The sequence below is a fragment of the Podarcis gaigeae genome (assembly GCF_964106915.1).
Source record: "Podarcis gaigeae genome assembly, chromosome: 4".
Lineage (NCBI taxonomy): Eukaryota > Metazoa > Chordata > Lepidosauria > Squamata > Lacertidae > Podarcis > Podarcis gaigeae.
Window position 1 is genome coordinate 79305292 of NC_139677.1, and position 22670 is coordinate 79327961.

A 22670-nucleotide genomic window follows, 5' to 3' on the forward strand; every position below is an offset into this window, starting at 1 on the left:
TAGTTCATAGCTTCTCTGAGTTCTTCAAGCCCCTTCGCCACGGCAAGGCAGTGATCCATGCTTTTTTCCAGTGCTTTTGAATTATGGTGCTGGAGGAGACTCTTGAGAGTCCCATGGACTGCAAGAAGAACAAACCGATCCATTCTTAAGGAAATCAGCCCTGAGTGCTCACTGGAAGGACAGATCGTGAAGCTGAGGCTCCAATACTTTGGCCACCTCATGAGAAGAGAAGACTCCCTGGAAAAGACCCTGATGTTGGGAAAGATGTAGGGCACAAGGAGAAGGGGACGACAGAGGACGAGATGGTTGGATAGTGTCTTCGAAGCTACAAACATGAGTCTGACCAAACTGCGGGAGGCAGTGGAAGACAGAAGTGCCTGGCGTGCTCTGGTCCATGGGGTCACAAAGAGTCGGACACGACTAAACGACTAAACAACAACAACAAAATAATGTTTTGTCCCCACTTAGAAATTTCAGCTTGTGTAGAACATGACCCAAACAGTCCACTCTTCAAACACTTTGCCCAACACTGTTTGCTTTTTCTTTACTGTTGCACAGCAAGTAGAAAAGTCCATTTAGCGGCCTATATCACTATATAGCTGGGAGCATACTAATCCTATAGATATATTGTTTACATGGACATTTTCTATCATTTTTGTGCTTACAGTCACCTATTGCCCAAGTGTCTACATCCAAAATGGTTGAAATGTTATATCATATTTTGTAATACTTGTCAGAAAAGATAACTAGCTACTTATTCTGTCACTTGGTCAGATCCTTCTGAAGTCCTTTATATTAGTACGATACACGAATTGCAATCCTCTGCACAGGTATATTGAGCCCAATGGGAATGACATCCAGTTATACATGTATAGGAACACAGCATATAATCACTCCAAAGTGTGGTACTTATGTGTATCCAAGCACCATTGCTTATTTGCAAAAATCTATTGTTAGACCACATTTGGCTAGCTATTCACTGTAGTTGTTGGAGGAGAAGACCTTTATATTAGTTCTAGCTTCCTATAATGTAGTTTACCTCTACAGTTTAAAGAACAGAATGAAAAACAGCTGTACTTTAAAACATATTTCTTCTCTGATGTTATTACAACTACAATTAATATCCATATACCTTTGGTAAAAATCTGATATCATGATGGATGATTGATCAACCTTTACTTCAGTTAACACTTGTAAGTATGATCACATGGATTAAGGCACAGCACTTTCAAGAAACTATCAAAATCACACTGAAGTCAACAAAACACAGAGGTTAATTAGTTTCAGTAGAACTTGGATCAGGAAGCCATCAATTTTCTCCCATTCTGTTTGAACGTATTCCAGCTATTTCAATCACTTTTCACACAAATCCATATTCCATAACACATGTGTGCGCTTCTGTTATATTGTTCTGACTAAATAAAGGCACACTTTCAAGAAATAACTAAGGATTAGTCTCTCACACACATACAAAAGCATACGGGGTAAAATATACTCTAAGATGAAGTGTTTGTTTAGGTTAGCTGGTTTAATTTTTTAGGAATACTGTTGCTTTATAACACACTGTGAGGAAAAGTGATGAGAAAAAGCCACAGACTAATGATACGGGGGAGGAGAGATGGGGGGTTATGGGAATTTAAGTTTTTTCTAAAACACAGAAGTTAATGAATTATAAAACATTAAAATATTGTAGTGAAATTAGCATTCATTAAGTTAAATACACACTCCTTGTGAAACAGAAAAGTATTTACTTTTCAACAACTAAAGTATTGGTAAAAATAGCAAATGCCTTTGTGAGGTAATCTTTTTTAACAATTTATCTTCAAAAGTAAAGTAACTACTGAAAGCTGTTAAAGTTACCTGGAGTGTAAACATTACGGAAATTTAAAGAGGCAGGACTGCTCAAACTGCCACTGTTCAAAAGATGAACACTGAACTTTGCCACCAAAAAGAGACCTGAACACAGATAAATCTTCTCTTAAATTATGGGTGGGACATATTGGAAAGAAGAATATTACTAACAGATGTACAGAGAATTCATGGTGTTAAAGATCTTTTGGTTGGTTGAGGACAGCCTTTTCTAAGTACTGGAGATGGATGTAGGTTTTGATGGCCTGTACCTAAATACAATTCCACTGAAACTTTACACATTTTTCCATCTCCAGAAACATCACAAGAAGAATCCTCTTCAGAATTGTAATTCTACAGCCCTCACTATGAAATTTATCAGCTTCACATACTCCAGTGGAGATAGCAAAAGAGATGGCAGTGGAAGGAAACAAATGTTTTCTTTAAGAGTTTCAAAATGTTAAAACGCATTTGGGTTGTATCCAACTGTGCTCCTTCACTGATGGAGGGCACTCTAAGCCACTAAAGGATTCTGCCAACAGAAGGCAAGATGTGATCTTTGCCAATTTCCCGTGTCCTTCTCCCAATTTACTCCAGAAAGTTGAGGTACCCTTTGGAGCAGAGTAGAAAGTGGTGTGGGGAAAACTGAATGGGTGGATTAAATAACCTTCTGTCAGATATGTGACAACATTGGATGCAACTATTTGTCCATTCTTTTTTCTAAATAGATGAGACACTTAAAAGCTAATTATGCTGCAAATGGAACTTCTTTAAAATTACAAAGTCAAAATATGGGTGGGTAACTTTTGCACATTACTGGACAACAGACTAAAGTTGTAAAGTGTAAAAATATGACACCAAAATCGTAAGAAGTGTATTAGCAGCATGCATATATTGACCATATAGGCCAATTCAAAAAGCAAATACAATCTCTCTACATAAAATTAAGATTAGGGTATACAATTTGACTCATTATTACATACACCACTTAACTTTTCATGCATTGGTTTTCAACCTAGCAATTCAACTTGTTGATCAACTTCCTTAAACTTAGTGTGCTATTTAAGGTACATTGTACTTATATGAAAATATTTGCCACTAAGTATGCAACTTTTAATGCTCATTATTTATATGAAGATTTAAGAGAAACTCTGCTCAGGGTCAAATGGCTGCATTCTGAATCAAGAAACTTTGAACCTTTGATTTTTCTATCCATTTCCCTATGTCATCGGTAGAGATAGAGAGAGCTTATTCTTTCGCATAGAGAGCAATGGAATTGATTAAGCTACTGCACACAGTACAAAATCCATTGCTGTGTTTTGCTGCACTGTCCTATAATAAAGAGATTCTCTATAATTTAGTTTGTACAAAACAACCCAATGTGACACAGCCAATTTATAATTGCCACCCAATAGATTTTTTAAAGGGAAGCTTTCACCTACATTGAGCTCAAGATCCATTGTATTTGTAAACCTCCACAACGTTATTTGGGGTTTTTTTTAAATTTAAGAATAGATATTTGTTCCACATTGAGCTTCACCACTTGCTAAGACAATTTATCCAGATTTGATACAGGATATTTCTTACTAATGGCCAGGATGAACTGCTGGCTTCTAAGCCAACTGATTAAGATATCAAAAAGAAGTTTAACAAGAGAAGTAGAGTCTCACAATAAAATGTTGCAATTTATCCCTGGCCCCTAACTGAAGAGTGCAGCCTTAAGCTAGAAGCTTGTAGTGCTGTTTGAGGTGCACAGAGGAGCCCTTCCTTCTTCTCTACCATTCAACTGCTATGCTATACAATGCAAATGTCTTAGGATTATACTAACCCTTTCAACCTTTAATGGTCCAACTGGCTTCATAGACTTAATTGTTAGATTCACACAGCCTGCCCAACTTCTTGTTCCTTTTTTGACCCTTTCCCCCAGACTAGAAATGAGAGCTGCTTATACTAAAATGAATAAATCCAGGATCTGAGGACTGAACTGTTATGGCAGCAACATTCCCCCCACCCCACCCTGCAAAAAGGTGGAAGGCAGCAAAAGGAAATTTTGAATTTATTTCAATTGATATGTTTGTGTGTACATGTGCGTGCACACACACACACATTTCCAGATAAAAAGGCTCACTACTATGGGGAAACAATACCTTGTTTTTTCTTAGCACTTTTCACTTGACTAAATTTAATGATGCAAACTAAGTGATTTTCTTTCTTACAATTCTTACAAGAGATCCTGACTTTTAGGATACAGGTCCTTCAGAGGCAGCTTAAAAGAAATACATTTCAAAACAACAGCAAAGAAACAATATCAACATAGAAAAGTAATCAGGGCAGCTGATGGTAGAAGAGCCCTGCAGGGATTGTCTAGCCCAGGCATAGGCAAACTCGGCCCTGCAGATGTTTTGGGACTACAGCTCCCATCATCCCTAACCACTGGTCCTGTTAGATGGGTTGATGGAGTTGTAGTCCCAAAACATCTGGAGGGCCGAGTTTGCCTATGCCTGGTCTATCCAGTGCAGACTCTGAAGTGCTGCTTGCTTCTCTTGGGATCCTTCCCACAGGACAGTGGATGGCCAATCAACTGCTGTTATGTGCTTGTGTCTGGTTACCCTTGAAGATGATATGGAAACGGCAGGCAGTGGACCTGAATGCTACAGCTTGCCATCTTATTACGTCCGGAAGGCAGTAACACAACCAACCTGTACTAAATGAGACAATTTCACTGGCTGGTTTGGGATTTCCAGGGCCATTTCAAGGTGCTGTTTTTGATAGTCTGGGATGTAAGCATCTGGGAAAGCAACTCCTCCTGTATGAACACTTTCCTTTCCTGCCTCTTGTCAAATTCAAATTTACAGGTAGAGATTGTGACTTAATATTTGTATGGCTATTGTTCCATTCATTGCATTTGAAGTGTCTTTGATCATTTTAAGCTTATCACAAAGCATAGGAATTAGATTTTAAGCTATCAGAAAGCATAGGAGAAAAAGGGACGGTGTTTTAAATTAAAACAAATGTTAAAACACTCATATGTGGAAATACAAATAATAATAAATATGCTGCCAGAAATTATACCTTATTGGTACTCTATACACTAGGTTGTTATTTGTGTCCCTTTAAAGCTGCACTTAGTGTACTATCAGTATTTCAGTAGACACTTTGTATTACGCCAGTCACAATGGACTGGAAGTACGTTAATATGCTCTTTGAGTAATGGCTGTTTGTTAAATAACACTAACTATTTAAAAATATACCTGACCGTAGTTTTAGAACATTTTAGGACATCTGTGAAGGGTTTGAAGGTTAGTTTCACTGAATCTAAAACGCTTTTAAATGGGAATTTGTTTTTCAAAATACTTTCGTAAATTTCCCTTCAACACATCTGGGAATACTAAGTTAAATGTAGTTGTTTGTGCCTTGAAGATGTATTTGACCCACTTTGTTTGTTTTTGCCTTATAATTATGTTTACTTATTTAACTACAGTTCAAAGGTTTAATTCCTCAGAACTTAAAACCACTCTTTTTGACAAGTCTGCGGATCCAGTGGATACATAATTTTCAAACGGTTGTAACATGAAGATTTTTTGCTAAGCTGTAATCGTTAAAAGTGTTGCATTTTCTCTGTTGTGACCCTAGTTCACTGCTTGCTCGCTCCTTTGGCCACAGCTGGCCTCTTGCTGTTCACAGCTGAAAAGTGAAATCAATGCTTGGTCTAACAAAATGCAGATGAAAGCCATTCTGATCACATATAGTCATTTCCCGTAATCTTATCAGCCTTCAGTTACTTAAATGATCTCTGGAAATGATTGTTTGTTCATCTGAATACAATACCAGTTTTTGTGTTAAGGAAAACAATACTTTCATAAAGCGCAACAGTGGTATGTGCAGCTCACTTTGATTGAGTTTTCTAATATCTCTCTTCTTTATAAAGGAATCTTTACATTCTAACTAAATTACAAAGGTTGCAATCTAAATTCCATAGATTTTATACCCAGTTAGATGCTAGTGTCATTATCCATTTAATTCTTCCTACTTTGTAGAAAGGTTGAAAAGGAAAAAAAAACTATTAATATGTCAATCCACATTTTCATTGATCTCAACCACTTATTTTTATCTGAGCAAGCTAAGTTGAAAAAGCTATGTTGTATCTATAGGTAGTGTTATATTGTAGCTTAATGCTCCAAAGGTCAGAGAACAACAAAGTGTTTGATGGAAAACAGTCTTTCTTCCTATTTTAAATGGTTCCTGCTTTGATTATAGGCATTTATTATAATTATGAAGAGATTAGTCTGTTATAGAATCCTAGTAATGGAACCATTTAAAAGGAATATAATAGCAGTTTATTGGATTTTGTAAAGGAAAAGAGAACAGATAAAGTGGTTCTCTTTACAAATTGATCAGCTGCTTCTAAATATGCGCTTCTTATTTTGTTTTCTTTCAACTAATTTTGTTTTGTTCTATAACTTAACAATTAAATTGAAATGAAGTTATATGGGTTTATGGTTTAAAATCAGCACAAGTTTATTGTAACTTCAAATACCTACAGCACAATACCTTCTCAAGGAAAAAGCAATTTTGCCTTATATGGGCTTTAAAGGAAGGCAGGAACTAATAGATAAAATATTAATAGATAAAATAACAGTGAAAAGAAGAGGAGGCACACTTCAAAAATAAACTTTCATTTTATGCAGGCATTTCATTCACATGAGCAAAATCTTTATTTTCTACACTCTCCTTAGGTTGTTTCAATCCATATTGTATGCAATGCTTTGAGAACGTCCATAATGTTTGTTGCACCAAAAATAACAAATATTACTTGTGAAATGAGTCCACCCACAGAGAGGGACAATGTGGCCACACTGCTGGTCCCATCCCAATGCCTATCCACTTCCCATGTGTTAGGTGTAGACATCTGAGTAGCAGAACTAACAACACTGCACCACCACTTGAACAAATGCCACTGCCACCAGTCCTCAGAAAACCTTTGTTAACTCCAGCAGAAATTAGTTTAGTTTAGTTGTTTTATGTAGGAGTGAAACTGATTTTTTTTTGGTGTGAGACAGCACAGTTGAAATGTAACATAACCTCCTTGCTCCAAACCACAAAATTCCACATAGTTTAATGTGTACATGAAATTACATTTTAAAATTCAAGCTATGAACTTGATGGGCTCCTTACAACACTGTGTCAAACAGCCTAACATAAAGAATATGGAGAATTTGCCAATGGCAACCAACGGCCTACATAAAATGGTCATTTATGAAAATGACTAAAACTGCTAAATTTAGACAGACTATAAGCAGCAAGACATAGGGTCACAGTATAGTCTATAAATATCTTAGCAACAATATAAATGAACTGAATTACTCAGTCAGCTAATCACTGGGGAAAGAGCTATATAGCCTCAAGCTAAGTTAAAGTTAGACATTAGGAAGAATTAACTGTGGGGCCAATTGGCAGTAGAATAGATCCTGCCCCTGGTATGTAATCTGGACTTGTATCTGAGCAGAGTCATTGACCTAGAATTAGACACTAAAATTGGCTTTCGGAAACAAATCCAAGGCAATAATAAGCCTATTCTTCAGTATGCTTAATGAGACAGTAGTAGTTGTAACACAGTAAGTAGTCCTGTAAAATATAAGGCATGAAACCAGAGTCATTAGTTTTCAAAATGCAACATGTATTATAGCATTGTTTGCATCAAAATACTGTGCCTGTAAATTGACATTGTGGTTTACATTTTTATATTTATTTAGATTTTAGTCCATCCTATCCTCATTGAATAAAATGACTGTTACAGTATTATTTCTACACTGATGAAATCATGATACAATACTGCACATTCAAATTGTTCTCTGAATCCAATCACTGAAGTCAAAAGATGGCCTTAAGGGAAAGGTCCTTTTCTGGTCAAGATAAACTGACAAGAGCTAGGGGAGAAACACAGTTACAGACTCAAAATAAAGCAATTTGCTTCAAATAATAATAATATTTACTCCAAAACGTACTGGAGAAGACTTTGTTCTATTAAGAAAATGATTAGTTCAGTAAATCATGGCCTGCAACCTAAGATTGTGGTAGCCCCTTGATAAGGGGAAAGGGGGTTAGGAGAAGAGTTTGAGTGGTTCATTTCACCACAAAGTAATTATACTGAGCCACAAAGTTACCATTTATCATGGCTGAAAGATGACACTCACTGTTAACCAAGGGAAACTGCAACTGAAATGCTTCCATCCAGATCAATACACACCACATTTTTGTCCAGCAAGAAGTAATTATCCAGCAGAAAACTTCGCAATCAATACCCTTTCCTAAGTTAACTTATGGTCTCGACTAGAGGCATAAAGGTATAGTACTGTCAAATGTCATCAAGGACTATACCATTACACTCAGAAGAAGTCCGTATTCCTTATAGTCAAAGGGTTTATAGCCTACTTTAGACCATATAACATACTGAGGTACATTCTAAGACGACGCTTGCCATCTGCTCTGTTATAAAAATGGGAAAGGAAAAAAAACACGCATGCAATCTTACAAACTAACACCTTATTGCACAGTTGTAATTGGCAGTTAGAACAGTTGTTAAAAATCTTAACACCAGAGCAAGAAATCAATCATTTAATGCAAAATATCAAGGCTCCCCCTTTAGGAAGCAAATGATTCCTGAAATCTTAAGATTGATTCCAATTGCTTGAAATAGAGTCAAAGACAGATCCATCTGAAATATCACAGATGATTTTTTTTTTAATCTCAAAATATTTATTCTCCAAGCTCATGAGAAAACACAAAGGAGGAAATAATATTAGGTTTCAAGAACTCTGAAAAAATACAAACTATACCATCTAAATGTCTCCTCTTCTTTTTACAACTGGCTATGGAAGGTAAGCTTAGCCTTATAAACCTATCTAATATATAAGGGAAGGTTAAAGGGCATAAAAAAATCACTACTTCACTGAAAAAAATTTGACATCCAATTTTCAAGCTGATTTATCAGTAGAAAGCTAAAATTGATAGTTTGCCACTAGTAGGTAGCTGGCTGTCTAAGAAAGCTGTTACAAAGCCTTTAGTTTTGATTTAGCCACATAGATCAATACAAACCTATACTGTTTCAATTTTACAAATATTGATTTTCTGATATAACCTCAGTAAAAGAACATATATCATCAGCTTTACTGAAAATAATCTTGAAATTTATTTCATAAACTTTGTTTCATCAACAAAAGGTACTGAAAGGTCTAGTGAAATACAGTTTAGATGACAGTGAAAATAATCGCTGCCAAAAGAGTTCTTAACAGATAGATCTGGTTCACTTTAAATTTTGAATACAGATACTGATGTTTTCCTCAGGATTCATAAAGATCTAATAGACTTGTTTCATTATAAAATAAAGGCTTCTCAGCTTTAGCATAGTGCCAAAAGACTGAAGATGTAAACTAAATTCTTATTAACTACCATAAAAATGTAACATTTTGTCTATTCACATTTCCCTGTCAATATGAAGATGAAAAGTGCTCCCAACAAGTGAGAATCTCCAAAACACTGCAGTTGCAAGAGATCTATCATAAGGCAAAGGGCGATATTTCTCTCTATTCCCCCTAACCACATCCATATTGTTTCCCACCATTCCAACTTGGGAGATTTGTACACAGAAGATAGAATATGAACAATATAATGCACCACAACTGCAATGCCCATCACTGAAGTTAGCAACTTAGTACTGAAGTTAGCTATATTTTGGAAAGTTGTTTGTTTGCCTGTCCGCTATGCATTTGGAAATCTCTTAAGATACTGTAATCAAATTTGCATGGCCGTTCCTGAGATCAAGGAGCAGGTTTTTGTCTATGTTGTATACAACTGGATGCCATTCTGAATCAAGATGGCAGGCAGAACCTTTCAAAACTGCAGTGGTTTTAACCACTGAATTCAAAAATTCCCGAGCAACACCAGGTGCAAGGCAGCCAGTATTTAACACATTACAGAATTCTAAATCATTCTGATTAGAAATACATTATAAGTGTTCTTCTACATAGTATCAATATATGGGCCATCCTTCAAAATGATATGGTTCACTCTCTGAAAAAGAAGTCATGCTCAGGACAAAAAGCAGACAGCTGCATCATCCTACTTCCCAACACAGACAGCGATTTCTTTCCAAAGAAGAAACACACAGCCAGGTCCTATGCACCCAGCAAAATAATATTCATCTCCCTTCTTCCACAACACTGCATCCTGGGGTTTCTGCCTTTTCAGCTATTGTTATGCTTTCATAGCCATGCCTACCATATCCCACCAATTAGGAACCCCAGCTCACCACTGTCTTTCTTCAGAATCTCAGGGTCAATAAAATAAACTGGCAATTGCATTTCGTGTGCCTTTAAATAAAATAAAAGAAATAGCAGGTGCACAATCATAATCATGGCTGAGGCAGATAAGAAGGCAGATGATCCCCGTGATTCCTATGCCTCAATCCCAATTATACCCCCAAGTTCAGTTTTGTTTTTTCTCTTGGAGGAATTAAAACTGGCTGCCTCTTTCTATGAGTGTGAGAAGCGTGATCTTCACTGGGACCATTGTGCAGGTGGAGGGAGGATTAACTCCTATTCCTATGTGTCACTGTCTCAGTTGTGATCAGATTCTGCACCATACCTGTTAGTGTCTTATAAAAAGCAAGAAATTAGTGTTGAATTAGTGTGCCATGCTCTGTGTTTGGCTGCCCGTGCACTTGGTTCAGAAGCCATGGCTAGCACAGAATGCTGCAGCTAGAATATTGAGTGGTACATGCGATACTCTTTTCTGGGGGGACGCAGGGGTACACATACCCCTAAACATTTTGTGGATCTTTGTACTTTTGTCGATTTACTGTGTTTATTTTTCCTGATTGGAACTATAAAAGGGTGATTTTCTTGAGTCAAAATGAGAGTACAGTGGTACCTCGGGTTAAGTACTTAATTCATTCCGGAGGTCTGTTCTTAACGAAACTGTTCTTAACCTGAAGCACCACTTTAGCTAATGGGGCCTCCTGCTGCCGCCGCACCTCCGGAACACAATTTCTGTTCTTATCCTGAAGCAAAGTTCTTAACCTGAAGCACTATTTCTGGGTTAGCGGAGTCTGTAACCTGAAGTGTATGTAACCTGAAGCGTATGTAACCTGAGGTAGCACTGTACCCCTAAACATTTTTTTAAAGAAAAAAAATCACTGGATACATCTAGACACACACATATTACACTGGTGCTGAAGGATGTGCACTAGCTGTCTATTGGTTACCGAGCCAAGCTCACAGTTTCATGATTGACATATAATGTGCTGAACAATATGGGTACAGTATAACTAGCAGACCACCTCTACTACTGTAGGCCAAAACAACCTTTAGAATAATCAGAGGAGACTGCAGCCAACAAATTGCCATTGGAAGCCTTTCAAAACTGGCCCTTTCTGTTATAGCACCAACTCTTGGGAGGTTCAAGCAACTTCATCTGTTGGGTGTGTATTTACCCAGGCTTCTCTAGATGTCAAAATGTGCTAACATAATCAGCTGCTGACTTGCTGTTTTAAATGCATTTTTTTATATTTTAGTCTGGTTCCATGTGAACTATGGATGTCTGGGGAATGTTACCCTAAAGCAGCGGTTCTCAACCTGTGGGTCCCCAGATGTTGTTGCACTACAACTCCCATCATCCCTGAGCTCTGGCCTTGCTAGCTAGGGGTGATGGGAGTTGTAGTTCAACAACATCTGGGGACCCACAGGTTGAGAAAGGCTGCCCTAGAGCATCATCTATGGCTACGTAACTTCAACTCATGGCCAAATGGCAAAAAATGTACAGAGACACAGCACATATAGAAATCAAATTTTCATGTACAAATCACATTTCCACAAATCAATAGATATAAAGGTATAAATAGCTATAAATAAGCTGTGATTTCTGCATCTGAGGGGGTTGGACTAGATATCCCTTGGGTTCACCTTCTAACTCTACAATTCTATGACAGAGTGGAAGAAAATAGTTTATTAGCCAGCAGGCTCTTCTTATGTTCTGATGTCAAAGAAAGAGCATGATGTTTCTTCTCCACTCCCTGACAGAAAAGATGCTCAGCTCTAACTGACAGCTTCCCAAGGCTGCAGAAACAAGGAGAAAGGACACTTTGGTCCCATCCATCGGCCAAAGAAAGAAGAGCCACCAACTGTGACTGAAGCAAGAACATCAACAAGAAAAGGTCACTCTGGCCCAAACTGGCAATTCGTTGCAGTTCAACATTCTACCTTTGCCCTACATTCCCTTCAATTGTGTGTATTGCAATTTTCATTTGTAAGCTTGCTGGCAGGGCCTGTGTCTCTTCTTGTATTAACCGCTTTGGAAGACAATAATGGTCTGAAAAGTGGGATAAAAATGTTGTGGGCATCCACCTGTCCCAAGAGAAGTGCACCTCCAGGGGTGAAGTAAAAAAATGTAGTTTATAATTATTATATAAAAGGCTGCTGGCCATCCTTCATTGGGAAATATAAGAAAATGTGTCATCACTATGTGTTTCAGTGATAATGGTTTCATGTGGCTGCATATTTCCAGAGCCCATGATGTGCACTGTAATGTAAGATTAGAATGAGAAGACATTGACTTTCCAAATAAGAATAATTTACCAGTGGCCACTGTATGTGCTTATGGGGCAGGTTCATTTGATTATATGATCCTTAATCAACTGATACGGAATTTATTCTGGAAATGTTAATAAGACTCCTTTGCTCCAGGTACCAGCCAACCTAACATCACAACAAAAAGGAAAGCTACCTCCTCACAGAAAGCACAAGGGTGATGATTTTAAGAAGCAACTATAGAAAATGTATCAAGCAACAAAAATCAGACAGCAGATTTATATTGCTTAAGGGCTTAATATTTTACAGCAGCAGCATTAATGGAAAAGTTAATGTAGCATTAAAAACAGTGTACAGCTCAGCTGCTGCCACATAGCACTTAGGTCATGGAAATAATGCATCATTTGGGGGGGGGGGGGTAAATTCTTTTTTGCCTATTGCTTTTCTTAAAGAGTTTAAAAACTTTTCTATGTTATGTAGTTTCCAAAAAAGATTACCCAAAAGCACACATTACTAACAGGAAGCTCTTCTATTAAATATCCAGAAATAAAATTCCACGTGCAAAACATGTAAACTATTGAAAAATTGTAAACTGCTCTGTGATCCTCAGATGAAGGGCTGTATAGAAATTTAATGAAGAATACTCCAAATAAAATATTATTTAATTCATGTAAATGTTCAATGAATTTCTACAGTTGCAATGAATGAGGGTTGCAGTGACTTTTAACGCTCAATTAATTAAAGGAGAAGGGGAATTTCTGTTCCTACCTCATTCCTAGTGAAAATCAGCTTTGTGTGTACTCAGTCAGCTTTGTGTACGTACACTAGTATTCCCACTAGTCAGTCAGTCACCAACTGTGCACTTAGGCCAAGACCCAGAACCCAACAAACCACTCCATGAAAGTCTGCTGAACAATAAACCCTTTCTTACAATAGTTGCAAGCCTAAGCGGGAAGGAATTTAAAAAACTTGGCTGCTACATTTAAGAAGATACTTCTGCATGATCATTTACAATTCAGCAGAATCCAGAACAGGACTTCAGCTGGAGATTCAAATGTGTGAATAGGTTATATCTCAACCAAGCTCATGGACGACACCAAAAATGTGCAAGTTGGCAATGAATTAGACACTTGTGTGCGACTAGAGTTTCAAAAGCAATGGTGTGAGAAATGATATTTTTCACCTAGATATAACCGCACTCCCTCTGAAAGGGCAGATGTATTGTTTTGGGGTGATCCTGGATCCATCTCTGTAGCTGTATCTCAGTTGCGAGGAGCAGAAGTTGGCAGCTTAAGCTCTTATGCTGCTATGACCATTGCTGAACAGAGATAGCTTATCTACTATTACCATGCAATGATAACCTCATAAATTCCTGAGCCCCTTGGAATTAGACTATCTATGAGCTCAGTTATTTTCCACATAATCTACCCAGGTCACTGTGGACTATGGATGACTGCACTGCAGGCTACTGAGGAATGGTTGGTCAGGATGCAGAGGTTGGCCTTCTCTATCATGGCACCTGCTATGTGGAATGAGTTCTCCATGGAAATCAGGAGATTACCAATGTGAGGTACTTCAACAAAGAGTTGAAGACTTACCTATTTTCTCTAGTATTTCCTGACTGCTGATATTATAAATTTCCTGGTTCTGGCTACTGTAGTTTCTGTACTATGCACTGATTATTCATCTGGGTGCTTTTGTTATTTATTTATTTTACTGATCTGTGTATATTGTGAACCACTTTGATATTTTATGTGAAAAGTAGCATATACATTTTTAAAGCAAACAAACATATAAGCCTGAGCCAGTTCACTACAGTGGAGATCGCTCTGTGGGCCAGATTGCGTGTGTGTGTGTGTGTGAGCGCATGCAGCCGCAATTTCCGGCGTCTGCGCAGACATGATTTCCGGTGTCTCAGCATGTGCAGACGTAATTTCCAGCATTACGGAAGCGAGTCTCCACGCCATGCTGTGATGGTCTAGCGCAGCGCGTGGGGACTCGCCGAGCGGGTGGCTCGGTTTGGGGGTGGCCCGTGGGCCGGTTAAACGACCCCCGTGGGCTGCTTGTGGCCTTAGGTTGCCTACCACTGATATAAGCAAAAGTCTTCCACAGTAAGTTCTGTTATACATTCAATTTTACAGAACCACCATTGTTGTTCTCATCCATTCCAATGAGAGTCATCTTGAGCTAAATCTGTAAAGAAGCAGATTTAATTTTGCTCTTGACTGACACACACCATGTTCCTGGCTGTTCTTTTCTGACTGGGTTCAGTCAATTTAGTCTGATAGATTTATGATGCGGTAGTTCAATATGGAACTGCTCACAAGGTCTTTTGAGATGCTGTTGAGCTTCTTGCAACAAATCCCACTACTTCCGTCCAACAGAAGTCTCTTTCACATACATTGAACCCCCAGTTTTTCACTAAAAGCAAAGGTTTTTTCCACAAAGTGCGGAGATTAAAAATGTTTAGTGTCCAAGCTACAATCACATGGTACTTAAACAAATGGCAGCTAGAATTTGAGCATCTGCCAGTGCAGGAGAACTTCCCTTTCTCCTGTTGCCACCCTCCGGACCTCTCAGGGAGGCGGTACATGAAGCTGAGTGCAGTGTCTGGGTCACTTCGTATGTGGGAGAGGTGGTCCTTGAGGTATTGTGGTCCTGAGCCACATGAGGCTTTATAGGTTAAACCCAGAACTTTGAACTGGGCCTAGAAATTGGATTTTGGATGTGCTTAAGAAGCTTCTTTACATAAAAAAACTACTCTATTTAAAGTACAGTGGTACCTCGGGTTAAGTACTTAATTCGTTCAGGAGGTCTGTACTTAACCTGAAACAGTTCTTAACCTGAAATACCACTTTAGCTAGTGGGCCTCCCGCTGCTACCGCGCCGCCGGAGCATGATTTCTGTTCTCATCCTGAAGCAAAGTTCTTAACCTGAAGCAATATGTCTGGGTTAGCAGAGTCTGTAACCCAAGGTACCACTGTATTGATGTCCTGCCTAATAAGCAGAGTTTTGGAAGCAATATACAATGTATTTTAAAAGAAGATATAAAGGATGAGTAACTTCTAAGATGAAAGAGGCAGAATCGCCAGCAACAAAATTAAAGAGCAGTGAAATGAATTGGTAAATCGGTTAAAAGTACTACCCAATTCTGTTTAAACAGCAAAGTGTTTAACTCAGCACCTTAAAATAATAAGGGGAATGAGTATGCAGAGGGAATAATACATAGGAGAAAATGCACTGCTGCCCACCACCTACTTCACCTCACCTCACCTCAACTACCACATCCTCTCTTCATCTCCTTAATATTGAGTACAATTAAAGCTAATCATGTAATTAATCCTAAATGCAAATTGATACAGAAACTAAGCACCCATTTCCTGATTTTCTAATTTCTTTATTATACAGTAAAATTATGCACTGAGAATTTTTGCTGAGAAGATGGTAAAATGTGGGCTGAACGATGTTATGGTTAATAGGATTCACAGCTGGTTAAATTACTATACCCAGTAAGTGCTCATTAATGTCTCTCTGTCAACCTGGAGTGACGTCCCAAGTGGAGTGCCACAGAGCTTTGTCTAGGCCATGTGCTGTTCATCATTTCTATAAATGACCTGGATGAGGGTGCATAGGGAGTGCTTATCAATATCTGCAGATAACATGGAGCTGGGAGGGATAGTTTATGTCATGAGCTCTGTGGAGATGTCATGGAAGGATCTTGAATAGGAAGGGGAGGATATCAAGGAGCTGGAGCTAGACAACCAAGGGGAGGGGTGAACTTGGGCCCTCAAGAAATGTCTCAGCTGAAGGAGGGGCTGGTGATTGAGAGAATCAGGAGATGGATCCTGGAGAAGGTTCAAGTGGGTTGCCAGACAGGTGTCCCACTCCTGTGTTTTCAAACACTTTTAGTACCCTAACGGGATAGCTGCTGCCCATGCTGCCAGCTCCTCCTGTCATTCCTGTCAGTGAGGAGCTTTCTCCTGAGGAGATGCCTGAGAGTAATTTGGATACATGGAGATGCCAGCACTGGCACGAACAAGTCTCAAAGGTCTAGCACACTCTGGGAAGCATCTGTTTGCTTGCCCAGACCAACTTATTGTTCGCTGTGTGAAAGCTTATGCCCACCCTGTTCTTCAAAGGAAGAGACAGAGGGTTTGTCACTCGTTGGATCAACATCTCAGCTTGTGCTTAACCATGCAATTCACCTACTTTCACTTTAACCATTGTAACGCTTAGATGTACATATTTAAATTTCTGGCAGAAACAAAAACCTGAGTTTGAGTGAGGGCCAGGAAAGCTTACAGCATTAGATCCAAATGATATTGAGAAGCTGAAAGACTGGGCAAAATAAACACATTGAACATCAATTAAGATAAATGCAAAGTCCTGTATTTAAGGAAAATGAAGATAAATCAAAGGCATGAGTACAGAATAATGAAGACCTGACTTCAAAGCAGTAGGTGTGAAAAGGATCTAGAAGTTTTAGTGACTCGGAACATGAGCAAGCAGTGTAGGCTGCATAAGAGAAGCCTAGGGCTATGACATCATGAGATGTCATAGTTTCACTCTGTTCTGTGCGATTCAGGTTGCATCTGGAGTACTGCATCCAGCTCTGGGTGCCATATTTTAAGAAGGTCAATGGAAAAGTGGAGTATGTCCAGAGGAGGGTGGCCAGGAGGGTGAGGAACCAGGAAACCAAGCTTAGTTTCGAGAAAGGAAGACATGGGCAATGGTATTTACATACATACATGTTTGTCGGGCAGAAGATGGAGATCTGTACTCTGATGCGGAAGAGTGGGATAAGAACCAATAGGCAGATACTGCAGGAAGCAGCATTCAACTAAATGTTTGAGGAAACTTCCTAGCTCTGAACTATTAGAAAGTGGGACAAACTGTCTCAGGAAGTGGTGGGTCCCCCCTCACTGAAGGAATTTCATAGTGTAGTTGCATTTTACATGGAAGTGGAAGAACCAGATGACTTTAAAACTCCCTTTCAACTCAATGATGTTATGCAATTTCTTCCTCGATATTACCTGAAATCACTTTTTGTTTTAGGAGGTGAAGTTGTACCTGTGTTTCGTTTGTCTTAAATAAAATACCTGTTTTGGAAGTGAGAAAGGGAATCAAAACTCCTTCTGAAATCAATAATGTTGAGTTTCAGTATAATCTTTGAACTCTGTGCTTTTCAGTTGAAATAACTTGCTAGGATCATTGTTTTAATGTTTAGCAGACGCATTCTGCGAATCATTTAAAATGTACTACAAGGAGTTAAATTGATGTGTTAGCAGATAACAACAAACCTTTTGAAAGAAGTACACTTGTAGATTGTTCCAATCATTTCATGTGCTTTCTTGCTTCATTAATCTAAATATCCCCATACCATACTTAATTACCATGACTTGATAATCACTTTTCATGTCCTTGATGTTGAAATACGTATTTTCTAGGAATACTTTCTCCTCTGGTTTGAATTGCTGCAAGTCCTGTCTCAATCTCTTTGTTTCAAAGGTTTGTTCATTTCATTATCGTATAGCTCTTTTATCATTCCCCACCCCCATTTCCCCTCTCCCTTCTAAAGTCTTTCCTTTCTATATTATTATTTCTCATGTCTACCATTCAATATCCAGTTTCACTTTTAGTTGGTGTTTACTTAACCTTATCATTTGAGCTAGAATCACTCCTGTTGCTTCAGTTTTTATTTTCTCTTTTTATCTGGCACCATGCATTTCAGCTGACATTTTATTTGACAGCTTTTTCTCCATTCAACATCATGTCCTGCTTAGGATAGCTTTGCCTACTGTTTTATTTATTTGTGTCATTCTGATGGCTGTTTGTTTAGGATTTTCATGATCTATACTTCCTTTCTTTACAGCTGTGTTGTCTCTAATCATTTCCTTTTAATCATTGTTTAAACATTATCTTTTCACTCCACAAATGCAGATTCATATTACCAGCCCATATCAATAAAAGGCTACCATCCTAACTGGAGAACATGAACTTCCATAAAACTTTGGATTTTGGCAGAGATAGAGGTTTCACTGTTATCAGGAAATGACTCCTCCTACTGGTACTATTTCTTTTTTTAAAAAATGATACAATTTATAGTCTTCAAATTCTTCCTTCACTTTTCTCCAGCTTACATTTCTTTTGCCAGAGTTTTCCCTTTTTGTTATTGTTTGGGCAATACTTTCATTTTCAGAGGAAACTGTTTTCCCTTAATCTCCAAGCATTTTGAAGATATTTAGCCCTCTTTCCCTCTTTCAATTTAACAAGACTCTTTGTTACCCTTTTTAAAGTATGTCCCCAGTAAGTTTCTTATGCTCTTTTTTGATACAATCCCTAATACACATCTTCTGTCCATTTTATAAAGTTTATATTCAGAGATAACCCTAACCCACTGGTTCTCTTCACTGCACCAGTATTCTATTAAGTCCATTGTAACTATAGCAAGGAATCTTGTGGCATCTTAAAGGATTTAAAAAAATACATTATGGCATAAGCATTTGTGAACTACAGTTCACCAGATGAAAGAAGTGTTATCTTGAGTTCCAAGGTTGTTCATCCATACATCTATCTATAGACTGATAGACAGACAGACAAAAGTCGGAAGTAAATAAAATGCAGAAAAGGAAATAAAAAACAGGAAATAAATGAAATCATTACCCCATGTATATTTGTACTGCCAACTCAGGATAACACTTCATTCATCTAGTGAAGTTAAGTGAGGTTTATAAAAGCTTATGCCACAAGTGCTGGACAAAAAATCAAAACCAAATAATCTCATTCTCAAAGTATTACTATGACCCAATAAGAAAAGAGAGAAGGAGAACAAAAGTGAAACTGGTGCAAAAAAAACCTGATAAAAATACTTAGTTCACAAAGGGAAAAATAAAATGGTAAAACTATGCTATAAGGCCAACTATATACCAACACACCACAGATTTTTTTCTTTTTCTTGGCTCTTAAATTGTGTGATTATAATAAACAATAAACTGTTTATGTGTTTGCATGCACACATACTATTTTTCATAATTCTTTCTGCTTCCATGATTCATGTTTCAAAAAATGAATTATTTGGGGTGACCTGGCGTGACCCAACAAAGGAACTACCAGGAGATATTTGCCATGGAAGCAGGGACAATGAATTTTGCAAGACACTGAAAGGCCACTTTTGGTTCTGAGACACTGCCATGATGACTGGACCATTCACTTTATAAATAAAATAAATGATGGCAGCAGAGTTTCTGAGTGCAAAACCCAGCAACTGACAGCAGACTCCTCATCTGATAGCAGACAACCTAAATATAAGATTCCATTCAGTACCAGAATATGCCTATAACACAGGATGAGCTGTATGATCAGGAACGGATTCTGGTGAATTACATTACAGTCTCGACTGCTCACTATAAAGACATGACACATCCATTTAAAATACCAGTTCAGAAGCATATAATTATGTTACGATGATTAACAACATACCTATGTGAGACAGCTCCCCAAGCACCATGCTTATTTGTTAGGATATTCAGTATTTTCTGTTTCAGTTGATTCGCAGTAACATGATCTCGATGCTTGGCAGCACTGATAAGATGGTCACACATCTTCTCCTCTTCCCTTCTGTCAGCAGCATATTGGGCACACTGTGACTAGAAAGGGAAAGCATGTTTCTTTTTTCAGTAGGCAGTTTTGGAAAGTGGCTGAATGTTCCACAATTGCTATTTTTTTAAAAGCATTCACTATAATATTTACATAAATGAAGTACAGTGAAATTTGCTTAATAAACCTGCTTTGTGCTAAATGCGATCCATAGAATGGATCCAAAAAGAGTGCAAGCAGTGAGATACCTCTTCTAACCCAAGAGGGGTCTGTGATATATGCTCATTTGACCATCCAGCTGCAGCCAGTTGCACATCACATGCAGTCCCTCTTGGTCCCTGGCCCTCAGAAGCTGTCCCTGTGGATCCTGCCCCCAAGGTGATTGCCTCACCTTGTATCATGGGGGATGGTGCACCCCTGGCACAAACCTGAGGTTTGCTCCAGTATATTCACATAGCGGGAACCCATGGTGTCTTGTAGTATCAACATTTGGTGACTGTTGAGTAAATCAGAATTTACTCTTGTTCAAACTTCAAAGCTGATGTCTCCCCAGAAGAGCAAGGGGCAGCACAGAACCCTTCAACAGATCACCACCCTGCTAGTGATCTCTCAAAGCCAGTGAATCTGGATACTCTTGTCCCAGGATAGATCCCCACAGCAGCTGCCTGGTCTCCTGGCTGGCTCTTGGTCCCACCACATACCTCCCCTAACAGGAGCAGAGGAGATGATGAGGTTACTCAAGAGGATGTGCAAATAAGCTAGCTGAGAGCCACAAAGAGTGGAGGCTCCAGCTTGTATATGAATGCCCAATCTGAGCTGAGCACCAGTTTAACACCCACACGAGATTACAATTTAATAAAAGTAAGGTTAAGCACTCATTGTGGACCCAAGTGCAGTATTTCACATGACAAGTATGAGGAGAGAGCCAGAAAATAAAGACACAGGACATTGGTGTTGGCTGAAAATAGGCCAAAACTTTATTGATTATAAATGTCAGTAGGCTATGGCAGAGGCACTGCTTAAGTAGGATCAACCAGCCCACCTGCTGATTATTTTGGCTGGGTCGACCCTGAGTTAAGGGTCATCCTATAACGTATATCAAACCAGAGCAATCCCACTAGGACTGCCAATTTGGGAGGCTCCTATGTCCAATCAGGCCCTGTGCCTAGTGTCTCCTGAACAGAGACACCACCTCCTGGACCCCTTTAGCAGGGTACCCAATGGGCTAAGGATCCAAATCAGTGCCTTATCAGCCAAAAAGATGTGACCAGACTAGATGTGAAAACCACCAGACTAGATGATCCTCAGGGTTCCTTCCCTGGTGTTGAATATGGCGAACAAGTATTCCATTCCTGCTCACCTTCAGGCAGGCCCAAACAATGCAGGGTGGAAGAGTGAGAATTCCCATAATGAACTGAGCTGGGAGGCTCCAGCGCATTTTCCTTATATGAAATATAGGTGGGCTTGACTGAGAATTGCATCCACCAGGTCTGGCACTGCAGCCAAGCTACCCAGCCCATCTCTCATTGGCCATAATAAACAGCCAGTTCCCAGTGTTTCATGAGGCCATGGAGGGAGGCATGCGCATTTCCAATGGCTGTGCAAGGCAGGAAAGATGGTCCCTGCCAGGCTGTGCCCACACCGCAAACCACCTCTCCCCAGCATTGCACCAGTAAATGGCCATTGGCAGAACACTGGAGAATAGAACCAAGTTTACTTCCTACTGATCAATCATTAAACTATATCTATATACTAAGCAGTGTGTGTGCTTTTGTATATGTGTGCATGCATGCAAATATATTTGTGCATCCTGCATATTCTACCCATTATGTAATGCTAAAAGTTTAGCTAAATTTATTTTGAGAGCACAGACATTATGGGGTTAATTATTTTTTCAATTTATCTTCTTGTACCAAGAAGCACCAATTAGTACAATGATCTTCTTCTGTAATGAGGTTAATATTTCATCAGCTCATTGGACAGTTAAATCAAATGTTCATTTTTCATTCTGAGCAATTACAGAAGCTAACAGAATGAATGAATGTTAACTGTGGAAATTGTGGTTCTAGAATACAGTAATTGGACTTTCTCAATAACATTTACGAAATGAGAGTTTCTACAGCTAGAGTTATGTCAAACCACACAGATTTTGTACCTTTACAACATTGAAAAGGAAGGTTAGTGAAAAGGATACATTTAACTGTATTACTTGGTTAAAAAGATTTTCACGCGGTGAGTAATTGTTAACAAAAACAGAAGCAAAATAAGTAATAAATATGAAATTGAGTCTTATGTATCTAGCAGATTTTTCATTTAAAAAATGCATGCACGAATGTAGAAACAGAAACAAATATAAAGATCAAAAGCATCTGAAATGTGGCTGTACTGTACTTTAGAAATGTCATAATCACATGCCTTACCCTTTTAGGCAGGGACTCAAAGAATTATATGCATGTGCGTCCAAGGGCTACTAAGGGTGCATCAAGATAATTCCAGATTTCTCCTTCTCTGTGCAGCTACTCCTAATTTTCTGGAACAGGTTTTCTGGGGACACAAGTCTGTAACTCAGAAGTATGCCTAGAAGTCCATCTCTAACTATGGTTATTTGAATACTTCTCTTAATATTAATTCAAATAACAGGTT

The 22670-nt window shown here is 38.6% G+C and overlaps 1 protein-coding gene across 4 annotated transcripts in view; it reads right to left on the reverse strand.

The window, feature by feature from the left end:
- The window catches only part of NBEA (neurobeachin), a 344666-nt gene that overhangs the window by 180227 nt on the left and 141769 nt on the right, over positions 1–22670 (reverse strand). For all 4 annotated transcript variants that reach the window (XM_083735945.1, XM_083735946.1, XM_083735943.1 and 1 more), the window contains one exon: positions 19911–20077. In XM_083735945.1, coding sequence (XP_083592071.1) covers positions 19911–20077 — 167 coding nt within the window. The remainder of the gene's footprint in view (positions 1–19910; positions 20078–22670) is intronic.